At 40.3% G+C, this 24,232-nt stretch overlaps 1 protein-coding gene across 1 annotated transcript in view; it reads right to left on the reverse strand.

Annotated features, from left to right (window-relative positions):
• Positions 1–24,232, reverse strand: part of LOC139416093 (phospholipid-transporting ATPase ABCA1-like) — a 240,692-nt gene that overhangs the window by 106,263 nt on the left and 110,197 nt on the right. Inside the window, exons 24-32 of the mRNA XM_071164364.1 lie at positions 22,927–23,005; positions 16,140–16,333; positions 15,582–15,630; positions 14,704–14,817; positions 14,520–14,561; positions 13,737–13,876; positions 8,760–8,887; positions 2,114–2,215; positions 729–918 (exon numbers count right to left, since the gene is read on the reverse strand). Of these exons, the coding sequence (XP_071020465.1) occupies positions 729–918; positions 2,114–2,215; positions 8,760–8,887; positions 13,737–13,876; positions 14,520–14,561; positions 14,704–14,817; positions 15,582–15,630; positions 16,140–16,333; positions 22,927–23,005 (1,038 nt within the window). The remainder of the gene's footprint in view (positions 1–728; positions 919–2,113; positions 2,216–8,759; positions 8,888–13,736; positions 13,877–14,519; positions 14,562–14,703; positions 14,818–15,581; positions 15,631–16,139; positions 16,334–22,926; positions 23,006–24,232) is intronic.

The following is a 24,232-nucleotide window of genomic DNA, read 5'->3' on the forward strand; positions in this document are numbered from 1 at the left end:
GGGGGGGGGGGGGTGGACATCAGCAAGCTCAGTGCTAACCTGTACCTGCTCTCCAAGGGTTGGTCTAAGAGAGGTCAGAGTTCACGGGTTGCCAAAAAAAGAGTGATGAGACGCATTATCTCAACATACATTTTTGTCTTAAGACCAGCCATAATGCTATTGTGGAAGACACGAGACAACAGTAACATTGATGTGATAAAGCAATGTCCAAATTCACTGGATACATGTTCCCATACGAGCATATATTGTGTTGGATATGAATACTCTTGTTGACCCTTGTAGTATACGTAGTAACTATGGTTAATGATCATAATGTTGGATTAAATTGATTGATTGGTAAGGTGTATATATTACAATGGGGAGACAGAGCATTCAATCAGTATTACCCCTAGAAAGAGGGTTACCTTGGGAAACATGTGTTCACAACAGAAACATCTGAGGGCAAGATAACTTCAACTTCAAACCCCTGCATTGCCATTGCAGGACACTAGAGACATAACACACTGAACCAACTATGTTACACCTCACACCCCTTTGAGCTCCTCCTCACTGCACCAATTTTGTCTGGGGTTGGAAGCCTGCCCTCTTGAGTTGGCAGAGCTAAAGCTTAGGCATTCGTTCGGGGAGCTAACACAAGACTTCAGGTCCAATGCAGGTTGCCAGATCAGCACACAATTGTAAATCGTTATGTTACAGGGAGACCTGGGGTTGCCAGATTGTGGACTAACCTGAGGGGGAGGCAGCCCACCGGCTCCAGGTGGGCAATCTGGCAACATGGTGGTCTTTTGAGGAGTGCTGCACTGGCAGTTAGGGGAAGGGTTGGCCATGCTCCAGTTTCCATTGACGAAGATGTTGCTGATAGAGGGATCCACTGTGGGAGTGAACCACTTAGAATCATTCGGGACACATGGGAGATTTCTGGAGAAAAGGGGGGAAAACAACGATGATAATGATGATGAAACATGAGAATCCATTTGCTAAGCTTCATAGGAAACCAGCATAATTCAATAAAGAACACAAACGAATAGGAAAAATGGTACTTCGGCAGAGGAATTCTCAGCAGTTATCCTCAGAAAGACATGCCATTCTCATACAATACCTGTTTAGGTCAAGCTAAACATAGATTAAAAAAAATCATGTTAACAACACAGCTACAGCATACAAGTCTCCTTATCTAAAACATGGAGGTAATGTAGCATGTTTCAATAAGCAGCTGAAGAATTAGGGAAGCAGAACAGCTTGATAAAGCATGTTGAACCTGATCAGGCTTGACAGAGAGGAGATAGATATAGGATATCAGGGGTACTTACTATTGTCAACATTATTTCAACCCCTAACCGTAAAACAAGGCAAATCTACACAATACAAACATCATTCACCTCTGGGAACCCCAGAACAAATGAATATAAAATAAATGGTGGTATATAAGTTAGAATGAAGCCGTGAATAATGTATTATGTTTATTCATGTCTTATACGATACATTGTAAATGCCTTCAGTCGTATGCAATTAATATTTGAAGAATCTTATTCCATGGTTGGATTAAATCAATGATTTACTTTACCGCATGGATTTTGTGTTAGAACATGTACGATTAAAACTGAACTTTGTCTCTCAAAGAATTATCCTCCATGAGATATTCAACTTCAGATTCAGTCAAAACACCCTTTTTATAAAAAAAAACATGCCATATGTCGACCCAATTCCAAAGCAACCAGCCTCAGCTTTAGATTTGGTCAAAACAACATGTTTATTGACTTATTGAGGTGAACAATGTGCCAATGGGGGAGATGTTTGCCCAATTTCAAATCGACCCTTAGCCCCCACCCAAAATGCACTTGAGGATATCTGAAGGAATGACAGACAAGAAAACAATGTGGGAACATTTACACCAAGCATCTCAGAAGGTATCCAATCCTTTCGAATGTTCAGGAGTCTTATGGCTTAGGGATAGAAGCTGTTTAGAAGCCTCTTGTACTTCCTGGACAATGTAGCTATTGTCATGCTGCGCAAGAACATTTGAAACAGGAGAAACACTGCAAACAAAACAAATGTAGTAATAATCTGTGGATTGAGGGACAGGTGTGTTAAAATGGCCGCTGGTCATACTTACGGTATTGGGTTGTTGGCCATGCAGCGAGTCCCAAACCCAGGATTATTCACCAAAGAGTCCGCCACCCGAGCAACCTCGGTGTTATTTGGCGGTCCATCATTGCTGTAATGAAATTGGACCTTGTTAGCTAGACTCCAACACTATCCCTTACAGGCGGGCTAATTATCGACATAATCCAAGGTGATCGTCTAATCGTTTAATTGCCCACCATCTTGAATTTACAAAACATCCCCAGTCCTCACAATAACAAACAGACTGTGCACATATTCAGAGAATGTGGAAACAGAACATTTTGAAAGGTGCAAACTGCAGTTTCTACATTCCTCCAACCACATCCCTTAGATTAATAGGAAACCAAGTGGTGGGGCTGCCATTGACTGAAAAACAAATTTAGCATTGTGGCTTTAAGAGCTGAATGTTAGGCAGAAGTTCAGGCTCAAAGCACTTGGATCATGACCTGACCAACTGTTTATCCTGGTGGAACTTTGGGAGTTTCAATTACTGGACCAGATACTGTAACCGGGGGTGATCAAGCACGCTATAGCATTGATTAGTCCACTGAGGGCATGGCCCACGGAATCAACAAAGATGAAGAGAATGGGTATAATGTATCCATCTCTAGATAGAGAAATTGGCCAAAAGAAAATGAGACCAACAGGGGTGTTTTTTTGTGCTTTTGGATTTAAGGTAGTGCATGATGCCCAGCTAACATGGAACCAGATTTAGTTTAATAAAGGATGAATGAAGAATCGTTGTATGGCCCTGGAATTTTGTTGAGAACATTACATTTCCAAATGAATACACACCACTGAGCACGCATGGGTGAGAAAAGCTCTTGGCATTCTGACAGAATAGAGCACATGTCAACATAACATGAACTCTGTGTGTGTGTGTGTGTGTGTGTGTGTGTGTGTGTGTGTGTGTGTGTGTGAGAGTGTGCACGCGCCTGCATGGTTGCGTGTGAGAGTTTGTGTGTGTGTGCATCAGAGCACGCTATTGTATATATGTGCCTGGAAGAAAAACAGACCGCTACAATCAATGTATACACAATCTCTGCTCTTTGTCTCGAGTGTACCTTGGCGCTGTGAAAACAGCGTTTTATAAAGATCATGGCTAGGGTCCAGCTGTAGTCACTGCTGGCCAATGGGATTAATACAATGTTCATAGGCTCATTTATCTCTCATGAAGGTCAACCTATAATTTCCGCCACCATAAGCGAGGAGTCCAATCGAAGTGGCTGATTGTAAAAATGGATTTTGCTCAGCCATCTGTTTTAACATTAACAATAGCTGGGTCTGCTTCCCAAATGGCACCCTTTTCCCGATATATTGTACTAGTTTTGACCAGCGCCTGTAGGGCACTGGTAAAAAGCAGTGCACTATAAAGGGAATAGGATGCCATTTGGGAAGCACTCTTATTCAAAGTAACAAGACTATTGGGGGATCAAAACGAGCAGAGACACACTGGAACTAATCTTAGGTTGAATCTTAGATATATCTACAAAAAGGGAAAATCCTAGAGGTAATAGTCTATTTAGATACAACGCAGATCTGAGTGTTGAAATACTAATTTGGGAAATAAAATAGGCTTAATGTTCCCGGAAGGAAATGTGATGCGTTTCCTTGAGTGTAAAATAAAAATGGTTACTTCCTCAGAATGCTTTGGTGGGAAGGATGGTTTTGATCAGCATAGCCTCCACTCTCCCAGTAAAGGAAAATCAGTCAGGTGGAGGAACTTTGTGAAACATCACAGAGTAACAGAGTGGAGAGTAGTCTGATTAAACATGCAACCCCCTCCTTTCAACTCCCCTAATATCTGAGACAGCATTGTATGGATATTACATGTTATAGGTATGAAGTCCTAAGACAATTTTGTCAATGGGACAATTGTGTTTGAATCTAATAGTGTAATCAATGTATGACCATACCTATTCATATGAATTTAGTATCAGGACAACTTATTTTTGAAACCAATCTTTTTAGCCTGCATTTGAATCTGTATTTTTTTTGCCACATTTCCCAGGCACGTTTGGTTGACATTGACTAATTGAGCTTGTATGAATTATGCATACCTTCTCTGTCTCAGCCTGGTATGGCTTTCCAGCTTAAGACTTCACAAAGGGAAGTGTCTTAAAATTATTCAGGGGAGAAGACAATATGCAGTAATTGACCACAGAGAATGTCAGAGAAGAGAAAGAACTTCAGCTTGCTAATGATGTGACACATAACCAGGCTAGATTCTGGTCGTTCTGATGAGTTCTGCATATTTAATGTGGCGTAACACTTGCAGTTAAAACTCACTGCCTTTAGTCTAACTTTGACGAAGAAGGTGAAGCTCTACCTGTGATTTCCATAGCAACATGCTAGAGCCTGATATTGTCTGTTTAAAAGCCCAGTGCAGTCAAAAATCTGTTTTTCCCATATTTTTGGTTCATATTGTAAAACAGCTGATGAAACTAATATTGTAAAAGTGTGAACAAGTTTGATCAGTGTTATTCCTGATATTTGCTGGTTGAAAGTACAATCTAATCAGCAGGTTTGCATGGGGTCGTGTTTCGGCTGTCCATGTTGACATCACCATGTGGTTAATTGGTTTATAGATGCTAATAACAGCTCGTTTTCAGTTTTCCCCTCCCCACTCAGACCACTCCCAGACACTCCTAGAAAAATTATTCCTTTAAGATAAATGGAACACTATTACAGCAACGTACTTAATTGTTACCCAGAAATGATTTGATATTGCTATAAAAATGGCTGCATTTGGCCTTAAAACTGTCCAATGGGATCAATCTATTACAATGCAATAATCTCCCCTGGATAAAATAAGCAAACCTCAATAGAATATCAATGAGCGGGAGCAAGGAATCCAATAAGATTCATCGTCACTGCAGCGATTGGATACATTAGCAGAGTATTGGCAACTCCATGAAATATTCAACATGTTTTTCACATTATTTAAACGTTTTTCGGGATGTATTTCGAAAGCAAACCCCGAAACGCAGAACAAGAAGTTCTCAAAGAAAATATACAGATGGTGAACTTTCACAGAAGACATCTGTGTTACTGTAAGTTTTAAAACAGGCTTGTCGATATGTTATGTATAGAATGTATATTTTGTCCATAATAGGACACATATGGAATCAACACAAAAAAGTGTTAAACATTTCAAAATAGATTTTATATTTCAGATTCTTCAAAGTAGCCACTCTTTGCCTTGATGACAGCTTAGCACACTCTTGGCATTCTCTCAACCAGCTTCACCTGGAATGCTTTTCTAACAGTCTCGAAGGAGTTTCCACATACAGTGGGGCAAAAAAGTATTTAGTCAGCCACCAATTGTGCAAGTTCTCCCACTTAAAAAGATGAGAGACGCCTGTAATTTTCATCATAGGTACACTTCAACTATGACAGACAAAATGAGAAAACAAAATCCAGAAATTTACATTGTAGGATTTTTTATGAATTTATTAGCAAATTATGGTGGAAAATAAGTATTTGGTCACCTACAAACAAGCCAGATTTCTGGCTCTTACAGACCTGTAACTTCTTCTTTAAGAGGCTCCTCTGTCCTCCACTCGTTACCTGTATTAATGGCACCTGTTTGAACTTGTTATCAGTATAAAGGACACCTGTCCACGACCTCAAACAGTCACACTCCAAACGCCACTATGGCCAAGACTAAAGAGCTGTCAAAGGACACCAGAAACAAAATTGTAGACCTGCACCAGGCTGGGAAGACTGAATCTGCAATAGGTAAGCAGCTTGGTTTGAAGAAATCAACTGTGGGAGCAATTATTAGGAAATGGAAGACATACAAGACCACTGATAATCTCCCTCGATCTGGGGCTCCACGCAAGATCTCACCCCGTGGGGTCAAAATGATCACAAGAACGGTGAGCAAAAATCCCAGAACCACATGGGGGGACCTAGTAAATGACCTGCAGAGAGCTGGGACCAAAGTAACAAAGCCTACCATCAGTAACACACTACGCCGCCAGGGACTCAAATCCTGCAGTGCCAGACGTGTCCCCCTGCTTAAGCCAGTACATGTCCAGGCCCGTCTGAAGTTTGCTAGAGAGCAGTTGGATGATCCAGAAGAAGATTGGGAGAATGTCATATGGTCAGATGAAATCAAAATATAACTTTTTGGTAAAAACTCAACTCGTCGTGTTTGGAGGACAAAGAATGCTGAGTTGCATCCAAAGAATACCATACCTACTGTGAAGCATGGGGGTGGAAACATTATGCTTTGGGGCTGTTTTTTTGCAAAGGGACCAGGACGACTGATCCGTGTAAAGGAAAGAATGAATGGGGCCATGTATCGTGAGATTTTGAGTGAAAACCTCCTTCCATCAGCAAGGGCATTGAAGATGAAACGTGGTTGGGTCTTTCAGCATGACAATGATCCCAAACACACCACCCGGGCAACAAAGGAGTGGCTTCGTAAAAAGCATTTCAAGGTCTCCAGATCTCAACCCCATAGAAAATCTTTGGAGGGAGTTGAAAGTCCATGTTGCCCAGCAACAGCCCCAAAACATCACTGCTCTATAGGAGATCTGCATGGAGGAATGGGCCAAAATACCAGAAATAGTGTGTGAAAACCTTGTGAAGACTTACAGAAAACGTTTGAACTCTGTCATTGCCAACAAAGGGTATATAACAAAGTATTGAGATAAACTTTTGTTATTGACCAAATACTTATTTTCCACCATAATTTGCAAATAAATTCATAAAAAAATCCTACAATGTGATTTTCTGGATTTTATTTTCCTCATTTTGTCTGTCATAGTTGAAGTGTACCTATGATGAAAATTACAGGCCTCTCTCATCTTTTTACGTTGGAGAACTTGCACAATTGGTGGCTGACTAAATACTTTTTTGCCCTACTGTATGCTGAGCACTTATTGGCTGCTTTTTTTCATTCTGTGGTTAAACTCATCCCTAACCATCTCAATTGGGTTAAGGTCAGTGCTTCATGGTGGGAACAATACATGCGGAGCTCATCCGTTCACCTACTCTGCGTCACACAAAGACACGGCAGTTGGAAACCAGTAATTCAACCATGAGGGTCTGTTTCACGCTGTCTCCTAGGGACAGTTGATGTTGAGATGTGTCTGTTACTTGAACTCAGTGAAGCATTTATTTGGTCTGCAATTTCTGAGGCTGGTATCTCTAATAAACTTATCCTCTGCAGCAGAGGTAATTCTGGGTCTTCCTTTCCTGTGTTGGTCCTCATGATAGCCAGTTTCATCATAGCGCTTGATGGTTTTTGCGACTGCACTTGAAGAAAAAAGTTCTTGAAATGTCCCGTATTGACTGACCTTCATGTCTTCAAGTAATGATGGATTGTTGTTTCTCTTTGCTTATTTGAACTGTTCTTGCCATAATATGGACTTAGTTATTTTACCAAATAGGGCTATCTTCTGTGTACCACCTCTACCTTGTCAGAACACAACCGATTGGCTCAAATGGAAGAAATTACAGAAATCTACTTTTATCAATGCACACTTGTTAATTGAAATGCATTCCAGGTGACAACCTCATGAACCTGGTTGAGAGAATGCCAAGAGTGTGCAAAGCTGTCATCAAGACAAAGGGTGGTTACTTTGAAGAATCTCAAATATAAAATATATTTTTTATTTGTTTCACACTTTTTTGGTTACTACATGATTCCATATGTGCTATTTCATAGTTTTGATGTCTTCTCTATTATTCTACAATGTAGAAAATAGTACAAATAAAGACAAACCCTTGAATGAGTAGGTGTGACCAAACTTTTGACTGGTACTCTATGTGCTGTACTACCTCAATTACCTCGTACCCCTGCACATTGACTCGGTACTGGTACCCCGTGTATATAGTCAAGTTATCGTTCCTCATTATGTATTTATTCCTCATGTTATTATTTTTCTAGATTTTTCTCTCTGCATTGTTGGAAAGGACCAGTAAGTGAGCATTTCACTGTTAGTTTACGAAGCATGTGACAAATAAATTGTGATTTGATGTTAGAAAAGAAAGTGTGTATGTCCCGTATGGCACCCTATTCCCTATGGAGTGCACTACTTTAGACCAGGACCTTTTCTGGTAAAAAAAAGAAAAAGTAGTGCCTTATATTGTGAATAGGGTGCTATTTGGGGCACACAGTAAGATTAATGATTTAGTATGCCATTGCAGACTCAACCATGGAAGGAAAGGACTAGCCAGGTACTAGACCTTTATGTGCTTCAGACAACTTCTCTGACAATCAATGTCATGATGACATACAGTATGGGGTTGATATGACGGCGATAGTCAGAAGAGTTGGCTGAAGCATACACACTTAGAGACCAGACCTGGAATTAATGGAGTGCCTGATTTAGGGGAAAGTAATCAAAACAATTATTCCCTCCAAACATTGAAACTAGAAGCGATCTGCAGTATCAGCTACAGTATGTGGTTTCTGCATTCACATTAACAGTATGCTCTTTGTTCATAACAGTACAGTAGAACTACTTTACATCTTTTAAGAAAGATTTTATACCTGTCCCGGTCAGGTTACCCCGCTGCGTTCGTTACATTTATACATATTCAATACAAATATCAACATGTTCACCTGCACTGAGAGGTGTCATTTTAAAGTCTGAGAGCATGACGTTACAGTGGCTCACCTGTAGAATGTCGTTTGGGGCAGTCCATACATCCAAGGCTGCAACTCCAGGTTGGGGTACTCCGCAAAAGGCGGGACGATGACGGAGAAGATGAGAGACAGGCAGACGAAGACAGCAGGCAGAATCACCTGTGTGACATAGATATGATATCAGAATCAGCTGCAAAATGGCGCTTCTTTGCGCATTGCCTATTTTAGGTATCCTATCCTGTCAATACACTGTTGTGACACTGTCTCAACACGAGGCTGACACAATGCTTGTCATATGAGTTCATGACAATAACGGACTGTCCACATAACTCTGTATTGATACTAACAAAAGTTGGATATTTTCCATGTTAGGACAGTGTCATGGCTGGTCTGTCATTCATGTCATCATGTGACAGACGCTACATGCAAGTCTGGCATACAGTGTACTGTTATAGTACAGTATGCTCTGTTATTAAGTTAATCTCATCTAATAGAGGGATATCTAAAATAATAGTGTGTGTTACGGCACCACTTTCACCAGCCAACCAAATGAACAGAGCATATTCCCCATAGAACTAGAGAAAGGATGTTTCATGTGTATGACCGAGGCTCCCTCAGGCTGCATCAGTGTTATTGCACAATCCAATTAGTAAATGCTGGGAGTGATAATTTGTCTTTTCACTTGTCATGTGCTCTCACTCAGATTGGAAATGTGTACTGCACTGCACTGAATAAGCATCATTCAAATTAAGTACAGTGCGTTCAGAAAGTTCAGACCCCTTGACTTTTCCCACATTTTGTTACGTTACATTGTTTGTTTAAAAAAAATATATATTTTAGATTAAAGCTGTAACGTAACAAAATGTGGAAAAAGGGGTCTGAATACTTTCCGAATGCACTGTATCATTGCCACAAATCTATTAACCGTGCTTGCATGTGTGTGTGTGTGTGACGTGTGGCGTGTGCGTCCGTGCCAGTGCCTGTGTGTGCTTGCTTGCGTAGTTGTGGAAGAGATGGGTGGGGAGAGTAATTCAAAAAATATCTACCGCTACAGTAGTTACATCATCCTACCCCCATCATCAGCCCCAACCCCCACCCAATCTCTGTTACACTCCACAATGATAGGGATGCAAGCAAATAAGACATGAGACCAAACCCGTTTATTATGCTCACCGTGAACTTGTTATGGCTGCCATGCATGTGTAAGGAGTTTTATTAAACACTTTCAAACATCATCAATCGTCACCCACTTCGCTTTATTCTCTTTTCCACCATCGAAGCTCACTGCCACAATTTCCTCCCTTTCTCTCCCTCGTGGAAATGTTCCCTTTTCATTTCCGTTCTCGGAGCTGACTAAAAGTCAAAGACAGAATGCACAATATCTCTTTAATCACTTGTACCGCTAGGTACTCCACTGAAGAGAGATGTTTGCTCAACTTGATTAATTGCATGCTGCAATTGCCGGAACCCATTCAAACAGTACAATACATTGGAAAAATGCTATGTAAATGAGTTCTATGTAAATGCAGGCACCGGAGAAGTAATAGTCTGCGTTTACTGAAAAGCAGCTTAATGAGACAATACGTAAGATGGAGAACAACAGAACACACACTCTGACTGTAATTGTGTGTGGCAGCTTGTAGTAGTTCTTCTGCAAACACCCCGCAAACAATGGAGAAAAGTCATTACGTTCACAATGTCAATGCACTCTATAGACTGAGTTTAGCAGCACACACTCAAGTTTGGTGAAACAACGAGTCTGATTTTTCTAAATGGGTACAATACAAACACCAAAACACAAATATTGTGTTTTGTGATTCACTGTAAAATGGCATTTCATTTGAGGGCAGACTGGCTTGTTGGCACAATTACATTTGTTTTTGTGAATCAACTAGTGCAAAGCTGTCATCAAGGCAAAGGATGGCTACTTTGAAGAATATCAAATATATTTAGATTTTCTTAACACATTTTTGGTAACTACATGATTCCATGTGTTATTTCATAGTTTTGATGTTTAAACTATCATCATACAATGTAGAAAATAGTAAAAATATAGACATGAATGAGTAGGTGTCCAAACTTTTGACTGGTACTGTACAGTATATGATATTCCTATAGTGTTCTATTTAATTCTATTCCATCAACAGGGATTTTGATAATCATCATAATCATGACACCTTGGTCTCAATCCAGAACGGTGTGGAATCAATGTAGAACAACGTAAGTAATATGTATTGCACTCTCCATATTATGTATCTGACCTGGGTTGTCAAAGTGATGCTACAGTATATACTGTACGATGTTGGCCAGTAAAGGCTAATTGACAGGAAATAACAATGACTCGCGATAATAAATTAGACTAATTCACAAGTGCTAATAACAGAGACTCACTGCAATACACAGGCTAATTTGATGACTAATAAGAAGAAATTGATGGAACATTTCAGAACACCACAGAAAGCTACTTCAGGGGCCAAGTTTAAGGGTGTAACTTTGCTGCCATTGGTTACATATCTGAGAAGTCAAAGAGCAGCTCAGACCATCAATTAACTTGAATTATTCGAGTAAACCACAGGATAATAGTGAAACGGTAGAACAAAGAGACTGGAAGGTCAATGTCGTAGAAGTCTACAAAAACAAGACTGTCCTTTCATTTCCCTGTGAGTATGATGCCCCGACATTGACATGACATAATTCACATTTCAATGAAACTGTCCAAGTAAAAATTGCAACATATGCTGAGTCATGGGTCTGGTTTCCTGCATTCAATGTTTCTTTTTTTTATGACGATTGTTCCTCAAGTGCAATGTTAATACCAACTGTCTGGCATAACACACAAAGTGTCACTAGATATCACTTCACTTTGCCGCAAACTATCGGCTTTGTTCAAATTACACATTCACTCTTGGGAATGGCCAGCATCTCTTGGGGTGCACTGCAACAACATAGTTTAATTCTTATGAGGGGCTTGATTCACGACCCCCCCGTGCTTCCATTGGCGGGAGGGTCATCTGCTGTGGAGGCAGAGGACTTCCATTTTGAATCAAGCACGATACTTCCTGCCACAAGTAGCTTTCCCAAAAGGCATCGCATTCAATCCCATGTACACACGCCGAGCTTCGATTCAGTCAACTTCACTCACCCGACACAACCAATGAGCTCGCCTCCCCAACCACCTCCACGAGCGTCCATCCCCTGACTTTCGTCCCCATAAATCACTTCCCTTTGAGTCTCACACCATCATCTCTTTTGAATTCCCCACCGGCTCTGCTTGAAGAGATGCTCTTCACAATCAGCTGACAATGGGAGGTGTTTACATGATGGTCAGGCCCTTTTGTCAGTCCTGCAAGTGACATGAATGGGGATGAAGAGAGGAGGAAGGAGGGAGGAGAGTAGCCCTGAAACCGTCTGCATCCCAATATTTCGTAGGGAACAACTTTTTCCACTAGAGCCCAAAATGAAACATATGGCAATATATCGGGAATAGGGTGCATTTTGGAAATCACTAACACACTCCACACACACACTTCCACACACCTCCCCTCGCTAACGCAACAGAGCGACGTCCGGGATTGACAGTGACTAATGGTGGGATCAGTATTACAGAGTTACAGGAGGAAGTGTGTTCTAAAACGCGGCAGGTGGTAGGTTTACACACGGGCAAATGGAAGGAGCGGAGTGGTGCACTTTATGATTACGATGCCTTTGGAGTGTAATTAATTCAATGTCGTGGTATCATTCATCGCTGATGGGGTTACACCACGTCTATACACGTGTTGTGAATAAAGATTTTCATCTTTGTGATTAATAAGGGAGCAGAGCTCAAAATAAATGAGAAAAAGAACAACACATTCTCAGGTTGTAAGTCAACAATTGTGTATCATCTCTGATGAAAGAGAAATTGAAGGTGTCATGTAAATAGATAACCGTGTATTGGTTCTGACTGGAAATTAAAATGACCCACAAAACGATAGAGACACACACTTAATAGGCTAATAGCAACCTGTCAGCGAGCTAATTGTTATGATAATCTTATCTGATACATAACTCATTAAACCACATTATTAGCATACTCGCAAATTAGGAAAAAAAACTCAAAACAAATCAGACAGTTCTCTGACTTTCAGGATCCTATGAATTTAAAGTGGAAACCGTTGTGGTGGGGAGACAAAGTTCACAGGGCTGGTGTGTGTGTGGGTGTGTGTGTGTGTGTGTGTGTGTGTGTGTGTGTGTGTGTGTGTGTGTGTGTGTGTGTGTGTGTGTGTGTGTGTGTGTGTTTACATTACAGAGCATCTCTCAAAGTTGTGACGACCTCCGTCTCCTTGGCAACAGCTAGAGACTGACAAAATTCTTCAGATGAGATCAAATCTCCACTACCCTTAAGAAACTGATCATGCATTCTAGGTGTGTTGCATACACAGATGTATGTATATATATATATATATATATATATATATATATATATATATATATATATATATATATATATTGGTACTGAGCATTCAAATGTGTGTTGTCCCCTAAAACAAGTTCTCTCATTAGCTCATTTAATTTCTCCTCCACAGATTCATTGGTAGGAAGTATTATCACATCCATTTATAAAACTACTTCCCTCCCACAGTGCAACCAATTTTTTACAATGTAAATTATTTTTTCATGACAGTACAACACTAAATGGTATAATTAAGCAATAAGGCATGGGGGGGGGGGGGGGTTGAGGTATATGGCCAATATACCACAGCCAAGGACTGTTCTTATGCACAATGCACCGTGGAGTGCCTGGACACAGCCCTTAGCCGTGGTATATTGGCCATATACTACAATCCCCAGAGATGCCTTATTGCTGTTATTAACTGGTTACCAAAGTAAAAACAGCAGTAAAAATAAATGTTTTGTCATACCCGTGGTATACGGGTACCACGGCTGTCAGCCAATCAGCATTCAGGGCTCGAACCACCCAGTTTATAACAGGGCATAGAGAACTATGGGGGTTATGTGTGGTCATTACCTGAGCAATGAGGCCTTTGCGGCTCCTGCGTGCGTGGTGAAAGCGTTTGATGAAGAGGGCCAGGAACTGTCTCCGGATCAGTTCCCATCCCGTGATCACACTGGAGCCCTTCCCATTCACATTGGCCACTCTCTCCACATCTAAAATGGAAGGCATACAAAACGTCTGCATTACTACAGTGCACTTTCTGTAGAATAGGATTGTATGAAGTGAATTGATAACCATCTGACAATCTGTTAGGCTCTTGGGTTTGTGGGAAGTGAATACAAATGATTTAGCTTCTCCCATGGCGTAAAAAGGAACAAAAAACACAGTTATCAGTCTCCACCCAAAAGAGTAAAACAATCCCCACAAAAAAAGAAACCTCTTATCAGTCTCAAAAGTCCAACCAAAATATTTTTGACACAAAGCATATTCAAATGGTAAACCGGCATGTGATATTGAATTTGTTTCATAAATGGTCTTGCTCAGGGAGAAATTGCAAGACGGGAGACATGTTCTGATACTATTGTATTGTGGAAAATGAAAACCTCCTGTGAGGAATATTAATTCATATAATATTAATTTGGCTTTCCAAAATGGCCGCTCGTGTGGAAAAGCCACCTGTATGACAAATCAGCTGTCTTGGCAACCAAGGACAGAAAGGAGCACGAATTGTCACAATGACTGACCTTTTGCATCTTCTCCAGAGTTAATTGTCAGAGAGCAGCAAATAATGAGGCTTTTTTTTGACATGAATGTGTGAGCTGCTGCAAGACGACAAGGCATTGACCCGGTACATACCCTCCACTCTGCTAGTGAACTTCACTTTCATCTCGTCTTCAGCTGGATAGTAACAATAGACAGGGAGGACATAAAGAAAATGGATCATGACCATACATTACACTTAAACATTCCTTCTCTAGTTCAGAATAGGCTTATTTACTTTGTATTATTTGACGATAACACTCAAAAGTTAATGGCATACCACTTTTCCCAGGCATTTCGTCTGCAGTGTCCCCGACTTTGGTGAGGCTTTGCCGTTGCCTCTTGGATTCCCTTGAACTTCTTGTCTTGTCTCTTACCAAAGCTGCGTTGATAGCTGAACGAATATACTTAAGATGAGTTGTTTTGGCTTAATCCGTTTACAGTTACGAATACCATACAGAAAGTACAGCAACCTGTATTGTGAACTATACGTTGCATTATTACTAGCTGTGGGCACTAATATTAATAATTTTATATGATATTGATATCGATATGATCAAGGTATATCGTCATATCCGTTTATTTTTCTTGTGACATCACGGTGGATGGGCTTCCCATTGCATTCAAATAAGTTGGGTAGGTTTAGGCTCCCAGAAGATTCACACCTGGCCCAATGGGGAGCGATCAGCAAGTAGTTGTCTGGACTCTCGAGAGAAAAAGTGAACATTCACACAGTTGCAATGCTTTTTTAATAAAACCAATACAAACTGATATCGTATCGATATTCCATATCAGTGCCCATCACTACACACTACTGTACTTAAAAACAGAAAACCATAAAAGACTAGGGTTTTTAAGTAATTGTCAGATTTGAGATAAAATGCGAAGGTTGGCTGTAGGTTGAAAAGCAAAGTCCTTTGGTAATTGATCCAACAAGGAAAATGCTGTTGAGTTATACTAAATGAGTGCATAATCAATCAACACTAGTTCAATCAATGTAGTACAGAGAATCATTGAAAATCAAAGCTATACAGAAGACTCAATGATGTGTGTGTTCTAGTGGTTGTGTCGATACTTCATATAATCAGTCCACGATTAAACTATTTTACTAAATTGTTACATTTTAACCCCCCAAATTACAGTCAACCGCCATTTTACCTGGTATTTCCGCATCAACACCTGTGTCCTCTGCCACTTTGAGGAAAATCTATGAGATGGAACACGGCATAATTACCATGATATGAAATGGCTTTTTTTTCTCATAATTTTTCATCATTGAAGTGACCTCTATGTGTCTTAAACAAATGATCGACAACACTCCTGTAATTACAAAAACAAGGACTATCTTCATTACACTGATAAATAGTCCTCCTTCCCTCCTCCTGTATTACACACACACACACACACACACACACACACACACACACACACACACAATATTGAAAATACCACAGACTGACATCTCGTTTCCCTTCCTTAAGTAAATATGTGCAGTAGGTACCACCTGAATAACCTTGTGTCTGTTGAGAAGGAATTATTCACACTGCCTGCCAAGCCTCTTCATCTGCCAAAAATATCTGAGACATATTAGTTGTGTTTAACAACACTCACTTGGTGGTATGTACCTGCCTACATAATCCAACACTACACTTGGCATAGTAAGCATTTGGTTAGTTCAGGAGAGCGCAGTGTATGTGTGTCTCCTCTGCCTCATACCTCCTCTAGTGTGGTATCTGAGATGCCGTAGTTGGTGACACCAATGTCGGCCATCTTGAGGTCCAGCTCTTTGAAGAGGAGTGCAAAGGTGCCATCCTTGGCCCCGCCATAGGGAAGGATGTAGGTGATCTCCTGGCCGATGCTCTCGAGGAACACCGCCTCGGGAACATGCCGACACACCACCTTACTGACATCTATGAGCGCAACATGGTGAAGAGAAACAGGAAGGATGATTTGGATGCATTGAAAAGGAATTGCAGGAAGGATGACATTGATATATTGAAAAGGAATAACAGGAAGGATGACATGGATAAATTGAAAAGGAATAACAGGAAGGATGACATGGATATATTGAAAAGAACTTACAGTATAATTGTTGTCCTTTATAATGACAAATGACAATAATAAAAAATAAAAAATTCAACCGTACAAGTCAATACACTGCATTTAAAATCATTGAGGCCAACACAAAAACATTCTACAACTCTTTTACTTTTTCAAAAGTGAGGTGAATCGGTGTCTCCTCAAGGGTCATATTCAGAGTTGAGATACAGTTGGTTTGTGAGTTTTGCAAAAACAAGCACCATGACAAGTATGGAAGATATTCGAGAAACGCAAGTGGATTTGAAATTCTACATTCCAAAGAGATACTGGAATTGCCATATCTTGTTAGTTCCTCATCATTATGATATCTAAAGAGCAAATCTCAAAATCAAACGTATTGCCCTTTATAGGGAATAGGGTGCCATTTGGTATGCACAGCCCAAGAAAACACCACCTACTCCATTGATCACATAGATAATTACAGCTGCTCAACCAAGCGAGGCTTTGGCTTTATGACGTCGGAAAGTGGATCGGCTTCACATGCTTTACACTTTTTCCTTAACAACCTCTTAAACGTAAGGGACCCTATTTGATTTGTTTTATTGGGTGTGACTTACTACCATATATGGGCATACAGATTTATACGGGCAGGTGGAGCCGATGACCTCATTTCAAGATGGCTGCTACCGACATTCTGGTTAGCATTGTGAAGATAAACATTGAATACGTTGATACACACCGAAAGCCGGGACTTCACAGATCATTAGGATATCTAATTTGTCTGCCTGTGACCTACCGTTATTGATCACCAGCCCCGAGAGTCAACATTTTTATTTTACACAATGTTTTCAAACAGCAAACATCTTACAATGTAAGCTTTGATTTGAGATATAGCTACATAGGGGGTTCTAAATGAATCCTTAGGTTGGAACAATGTTTTTTTGCCAATGTTATCTGATGATGTATGACTTAATGGCAACGAGTGTCGAATGTCCACCGAGTGACTAACTTTGCGCATCAAAAATATGATGTTGCCTGCTTATGCGCTGTAGGCATCCATTACACAGGGGATTGGCCACTATGGCACCTTCACAGTCTTGTAGCCAATGAGAAGTTTTCCAGGGATATGCAGTTGACCTGGGTGGGACAAACCAAGGCTTAGAACCTTTTATGCGTAATGCTAACTATTGCTACCTGGTTCAGAGACGAGACGCACTGAGCACGCTACATTACATTACATTGTAAACAGATTTCATCACTTTAATTCCATCGCTTTAGCATAAAAGATGGCTGATGTATACCAACATAGAAGCTTTGAATAAAATACTGGAGTCGGACTCAGGGGAACGATATGGACAACGAGGATTTCACGAAGATTGCTTTCTGGAAGGATCCACTTTTAGATCTATAAGTAAATTATTTTCATGACTTTAAATAGCTCATTTACAATTATGTATTTAATTTTTTATGAGTTGTCTGCCTTTTATGCCTTGGATTTAGTTTACATAGGCCTATGTAACTAATTTCAATGTCAATGTTAGAATTATAAGTAGTTATTGTCTATGTTTCATATTAGTTCACTGTTTGCTGTTCTAAGTTTCATCCTTGTAACTTTGGAGAGGCCACTAAACTCTCATGGCCATTGTTTATTTGTGGTTCTCACCTCTGCCTTTGTCTCCAAGGTATTACTGTTTTCATTGTGTGTGTCCTTCACACATTCTGTGTGAGTCACTGTAAAGATAGTGTATGATTGGTGTTTTTTCTTTACAGCAATGCTATTTAGTCAACTGTAATTCAATATTTCCCTTTATTTTATTCACCACAGAGTGGAGGATGCAGAGGATTTGGATGATGACGTTTGTGAGCCACCCTTCCCCAGCAAGCGACCCTGCCGGTCAAGGTCTTCACCCTGTCACCATGGGTAAGTCCCCACTCTATCGGTTCTAGCTCCCCACCTCCATCATCAGTGAAAACCGATTCTTGGCCATCAAACGTACTCTTCACATGAGTGACACACAAAAGTATCAGGAGAATGGTCAGAATAAGGGGACTGCAGGGTCTGATCACCTTGCAAGAGTCAAGCCCCTTCATCATGACATGGTGCATGCAAAACTTACTTCCAGCCTGAATTGGTTTCCCCAAGACCAAGGTAAACAACATGACAAAGACATCGGAGAGGGGGACCATACGTTGGATCAGGACTGACAAGTTGCTTTTTGTGAAATGTAAGAACACTAGGGAAATAACCATTCTCACCACACAGCATAAGACATTTAATAACGACCATGTCTCAAGGAGGGTGAAAAATGGCAATGGGGCATGGGTGAGGAAGAACGTCCCCATTCCTGTGAAGGACTACAGTGCCAGCATAGGGGGTGTCGACATATTTGATGCTCTACTACCAGGTCCTCTACAAGACCAGGAAGTGGTATAAAGCTTTTTTTACCACTTTGTGGACATTGCTACAGTAAAGGATTTAATTCTCCACAAGTAGATGGCCAAAGCAAAAGGTCAAACCCCTCTCTCACAGTTGGCCTTCCCGAAAGCTGCTGGTGTTGGCAATGTCTGAATTGGAGGTCCAAAGCAACCTCACAACCATCACAAGACCCCCCACTCAAGGTGAGCGCCACTATCCAACATCCAACACACATGCCAAAAGACAAAAGGAAGAACTGCACACATTGCACAACACAAGGGGAGAAAAAGTGTGAAATGCCAGTTCACTTTTTGTTTCCTGGCAGAGAGGGACTGCTTCAAAGACTATCACGACATGCACAAGCTATGGTGAAAGTGAAATCTAATCATCTACACCTGGGATGAGGTAATACAGTATTTTAAGACATGAAGGTCAGACAATCCAGAAAAATGTCAAGAACTTTGAAAGTTTCAATTGCAGTCGCAAAAACCATCAAGCGCTATGATGGAGCTGGCTCTCATGAGGACTACCACAGGAAAGGAATTCATAGCTAAGGAGATGGAGAAAACACCTGTCTCTGGATTACATCTTCAAACTAAGGGCAACCATGGCATCTGTGACAGGACACATCCATCTATAATGTGTATGGGTAAGATAGTCTAGCTAGCTACATTTTCAGATATTATACATTTCTAATTTTGACAGAAAGTTGTTTCATTTCAAGTTAAAGTTTACAGTTACAGTTAACGCTAGCTGGCTGCCTTCCTAGCTAACATTACGTGTATGATCTTATTATTCGTATCTCAGAGCCATTTGCTTGGCTAGTTATATACTAATGTTAGCTAGCTAACATTGAATCTGGTTGGTTAGTTACCTGCAGATTCATGCAGGGTAGTAACATCAGGAGTTGGGATTATGGTTCATTGTTTAGCTAGCTAGCTAGCTACATGTCTTACCAAAAGCCTCCACTATGCAAGTATCTATTTCAATAGAATGTCACTGTAACAACTGTTGATAGACGTAACATTAGCTGGTAAATTCACTGTGGCTATCTACTCCCATTTCAGACCACAGGTAAGATAGCCTAGCAGGCAAAATTTTCAGATAATACACATTTCTAATTTTGACAAAGTCTATTCATTTCAAGTTAAAGTGTACTGTTAGCTTGCTAGCTAATGTTAGCTGGCTGGCTTGCTAGCTAACATTACATGTATGTCCTTATTATTTGTATCTCAGAGCCATATGCTTGGCTATTTATATTCTAATGGAAGCTAGCTAACATTGAACCTGGTTGGTTAGCTACCTGCAGATTCATGCAGGGTAGTAACATCATGAGTTGGGATTGTGGTTCATTGTTAAGCTAGTTAACTTCACTAGGGTAGGGGGCACTATTTTCACTTCCGGATGAAAAGCGTGCCCAAAGTAAACTGCCTGCTACTAAAGCCCAGAAGCTAGGATATGCATGTAGTTGGTAGATTTGGATAGAAAACACTCTAAAATATTGTCTGTGAGTATAACAGAACTGATTTGGCAGGCAAAAACCGGATAAAAATCCATCCAGGAAGTGGGATTTTTGAAATGTTTGTAGTTTTCTATTGAATGCCATTACAGTATCCATTGACTTAGGACTCAAATTGCACTTCCTATGGCTTCCACTAGATGTCAACCGTCTTTAGAAATTGTTTCAGGCTTGTATTCTGAAAAATTAGTGAGTAAGACCTCTCTGAATGAGTGGACACCGCAGTGGCCCAGAGATTTTTCCATACGCACGACTGTTGTTTACCTTTTATATTGACAACGTTATTGTCCGGTTGAAATATTATGTCTAAAAACAACCTGAGGATTGATTATATACATCGATTGACATGTTTCTACGAACTTTACGGATACTATTTGGATACGTCTGCATGGTGTGACTGCATTTGAGCCTGTGGATTACTGAACAAAACGCTGGGAAGATGGATGGAGCCAAATACAGGACCATTCTGGAAGAAAACCTGATGGAGTCTGCAAAAGACCTGAGACTGGGACGGAGATTTGTCTTCCAACAAGACAATGATCCAAAACATAAAGCAAAATCTACAATGGAATGGTTCAAAAATAAACATATCCAGGTGTTAGAATGGCCAAGTCAAAGTCCAGACCTGAATCCAATCGAGAATCTGTGGAAAGAACTGAAAACTGCTGTTCACAAATGCTCTCCATCCAACCTCACTGAGCTCGAGCTGTTTTGCAAGGAGGAATGGGAAAAAAATTCAGTCTCTCTATGTGCAAAACTGATAGACACATACCCCAAGCGACTTGCAGCAAAAGGTGGCGCTACAAAGTATTAACTTAAGGGGGCTGAATAATTTTGCACGCCCAATTTTTCAGTTTTTGATTTGTTAAAAAAGTTTGAAATATCCAATAAATGTCATTCCACTTCATGATTGTGTCCCACTTGTTGTTGATTCTTCACAAAAAAATACAGTTTTATATCTTTATGTTTGAAGCCTGAAATGTGGCAAAAGGTCGCAAAGTTCATGGGGGCCGAATACTTTCGCAAGGCACTGTAACTGTTCAGGTGTGTTTGCATATTCAGTCTGGCCATATACTCCTAATTCAGAGCACTCTCGTCTGTGTGTGCCATAGCGCAGAACAACTGATGAATTTAGGAATGCTCAACACCTGTTGAATATGGCCGGTGTCAGTAAACGTTGGCAAAAAAGCGTATTTAAATTGTTGCCAGCAGCACAGTTAGTCCTCAACGCTCTGGATAACATGAAAACAACGTAACCAGCTCTGCTAGGGCGAGTAAAATGGTCAGAGTTTGGGTGGGTGCTAAAGCTGAAGAGGGTGTGAACGATGCTGAATTGGTGTAGACAAAGGAGAGCTCTGCAGTAGGTACCAAATATATTCAAAGGCCATTTTCTCAAAAGTGAGGTTACAAGTTTACCAACTCCAAGCAGAATTACTTTCTCATTGTTCCTCAAATGCAGTGTATGATAAACCGTTTTGTAGCTTGTGTCTCTGCTTTTATTTAATGTAAAAAACACAATTTCAACATTTGCTACATAAGGTGGTTGGTCACATTGTGGGAACTCCTTCAATTCTGTTGGAAAGACATTTGTCATGAAGCGTATTGAGAGAATGCGAAGAGTGTGCAAAGCTGTCATCAAGGCAAAGAGTGGCTACTTTGAAGAATCTAAAATATATTTTGATTAGTGTAACACTTTTGTGGTTACTACTGTACATGATTTCATATAGGTAGAAAACAGTACAAATAAAGAAAAGGCCTGGAATGAGTACTGTAAATGTGTCAACTTTTGACTGGTACATCTGTGTGGTTTTGAAGTATACCCAGACAGTTATACAGAGAGGATATGATTGAATATATCATTGGGTCCCTCTGTCATATATGTTGTTTATTTTTTAGATGGTTTGGATATTGATCAAAATGAAGCCATAACATTGTATTCAAGCCCCCCACCCCCCACCCACGCACGCACGCACACACACACAATCAATCAATCAAAATCCAGTCTTTCTCCCTTCATGATAGGTACAATCCAGGCCCCCAATCCCAGCTCCTTGATTCTTGATCGTCACTCCAAGTAAAATATATATATATATATATATTTGGAAGACCAAGGCTGCCTTATTACTGATTGGGACTACGGTCGGCACCTACTCTGGTTGGGACTGACACTGGTCGGGCAATCAGACCCACTAGCCAGTGTCACAGATCTCAGAGAGAGAGAGAGCGTGGACTAGAATACTTAGAGATGTCACTGTGACAAGAAATGGAGTGGACAATCAACTGCTGACATGACATTCTAAAGCCTGTCAGACCTCTCAGGCCACTCTTCGTCTTTCTGTTCTGTTCTAGCTGTATGGTGGTGAGTTCCACCCATACAATGTTAGGTGATTTGAGTACTTGGAAAAACATTACATAAAATCGTCCTTCAATTGAACTATTTCCCATGACAGTTACGGTAGAATACGGTGGATACATTACTAAGGGGGGGATCCTGTTGATGAATTCTATTTAGGTGGTGTCAGTCCTACCTGTGGGTTCAGAGTTACTCCAGTTCTGTCGTGCGATCCCTTCAACCAGACTGGTTCTCCTCAATGACTCACCAGTCTCCTATTAGAGAGAAATGAAAAAGGTTGCATCACGGGGGAGTTCTCAGGCTGATTGTTACCTTCATAATTATCTTCTCATATCTATCGAATCACCACTGTAGTCTAAGCAGGACTGCTGAGATTGAAAGTCCTACTGAGACTATCCTAATATGGACACTGTATATATTTCATGTTATTCGCTCAACAATCGTGTCATGAGTTATTGGTGATGGTGAGAGGTTAGCATGTCTTGTGGGTATGATCTTTGACCCACTAACGTTCTCACTCATCATTATTCACTATTTATTGTTGATTATCCATAATCATGGTAGCATCCACATTAATGTATAAGTGTTAGAAACATATTCTATTGTTATTTACAATGCTGGTTACTCCAACATGACACATTATTTACCATTCATTTCAATTGGGCTCAAAAAAGTTGAAAAACACACATTTTCTTTTACTGCAAATGCATCCAACAAGTTTGTAGGGTCACAAGCTTGATGCCGTCATTCCGTGGTAAGAATATGGTACCATATACTAAACTTTTGACTACTTGATAAGAATCTTTGTCAATCATTTTTACCTCTACCTTTGAGGGAAAAACATATGACTTGTTGAACAAAATGTATTTCTATGAGCAATTGTATTAGTATTAAAGAAAATAGTTTCCCAATTTCTTGGAGCAAAGAATATTGGTCCGTATTTGTTTTAAACAGTCATGATTGTGCTTCTTTATCAAGGGTGTCAATCATTTTGGACCCCACTGTGCTGTATATCCATGTAAAAGTAGTTCAAATTCATGGCATTTTGATGACGGTAGTGTGCTAACCAAGTTTTTGACCATTTTTTGTGTTTACTTTTAGAAAATAATGATATTAAAGGACCAAAATACCCCAACCTCAAAATGGATGTAATTTCACCCCATTTACAGTCAATGGACAGAATGGGAAGCATGAACTATTGTTTTTATGAGAACCACAGGCCAAGTCCTCGGCACCAATGGGCTGAATATGCAAGTCATTTTGCGGGAGAATTACATCTCTCGTTTGTCTTTTTGTTCTTAATTTATTTATTCATTTTTGAACAAATGACTCCACTCCCCACAAAGAGCCTATAGACGAATGATAATTGTTGTAGCCCTGCAGGCATCAGTGAATCTTGTTCATTTGCTGCTATTGATTAAAACTAAGTGTGCAAGGCACTGCAAGGAACTAGATCAAGAATCCCACTCCCCCCTCCCTCA

Source organism: Oncorhynchus clarkii, chromosome 9, assembly GCF_045791955.1.
Source record: "Oncorhynchus clarkii lewisi isolate Uvic-CL-2024 chromosome 9, UVic_Ocla_1.0, whole genome shotgun sequence".
In the NCBI taxonomy this organism is placed as follows: Eukaryota; Metazoa; Chordata; class Actinopteri; order Salmoniformes; family Salmonidae; genus Oncorhynchus; species Oncorhynchus clarkii.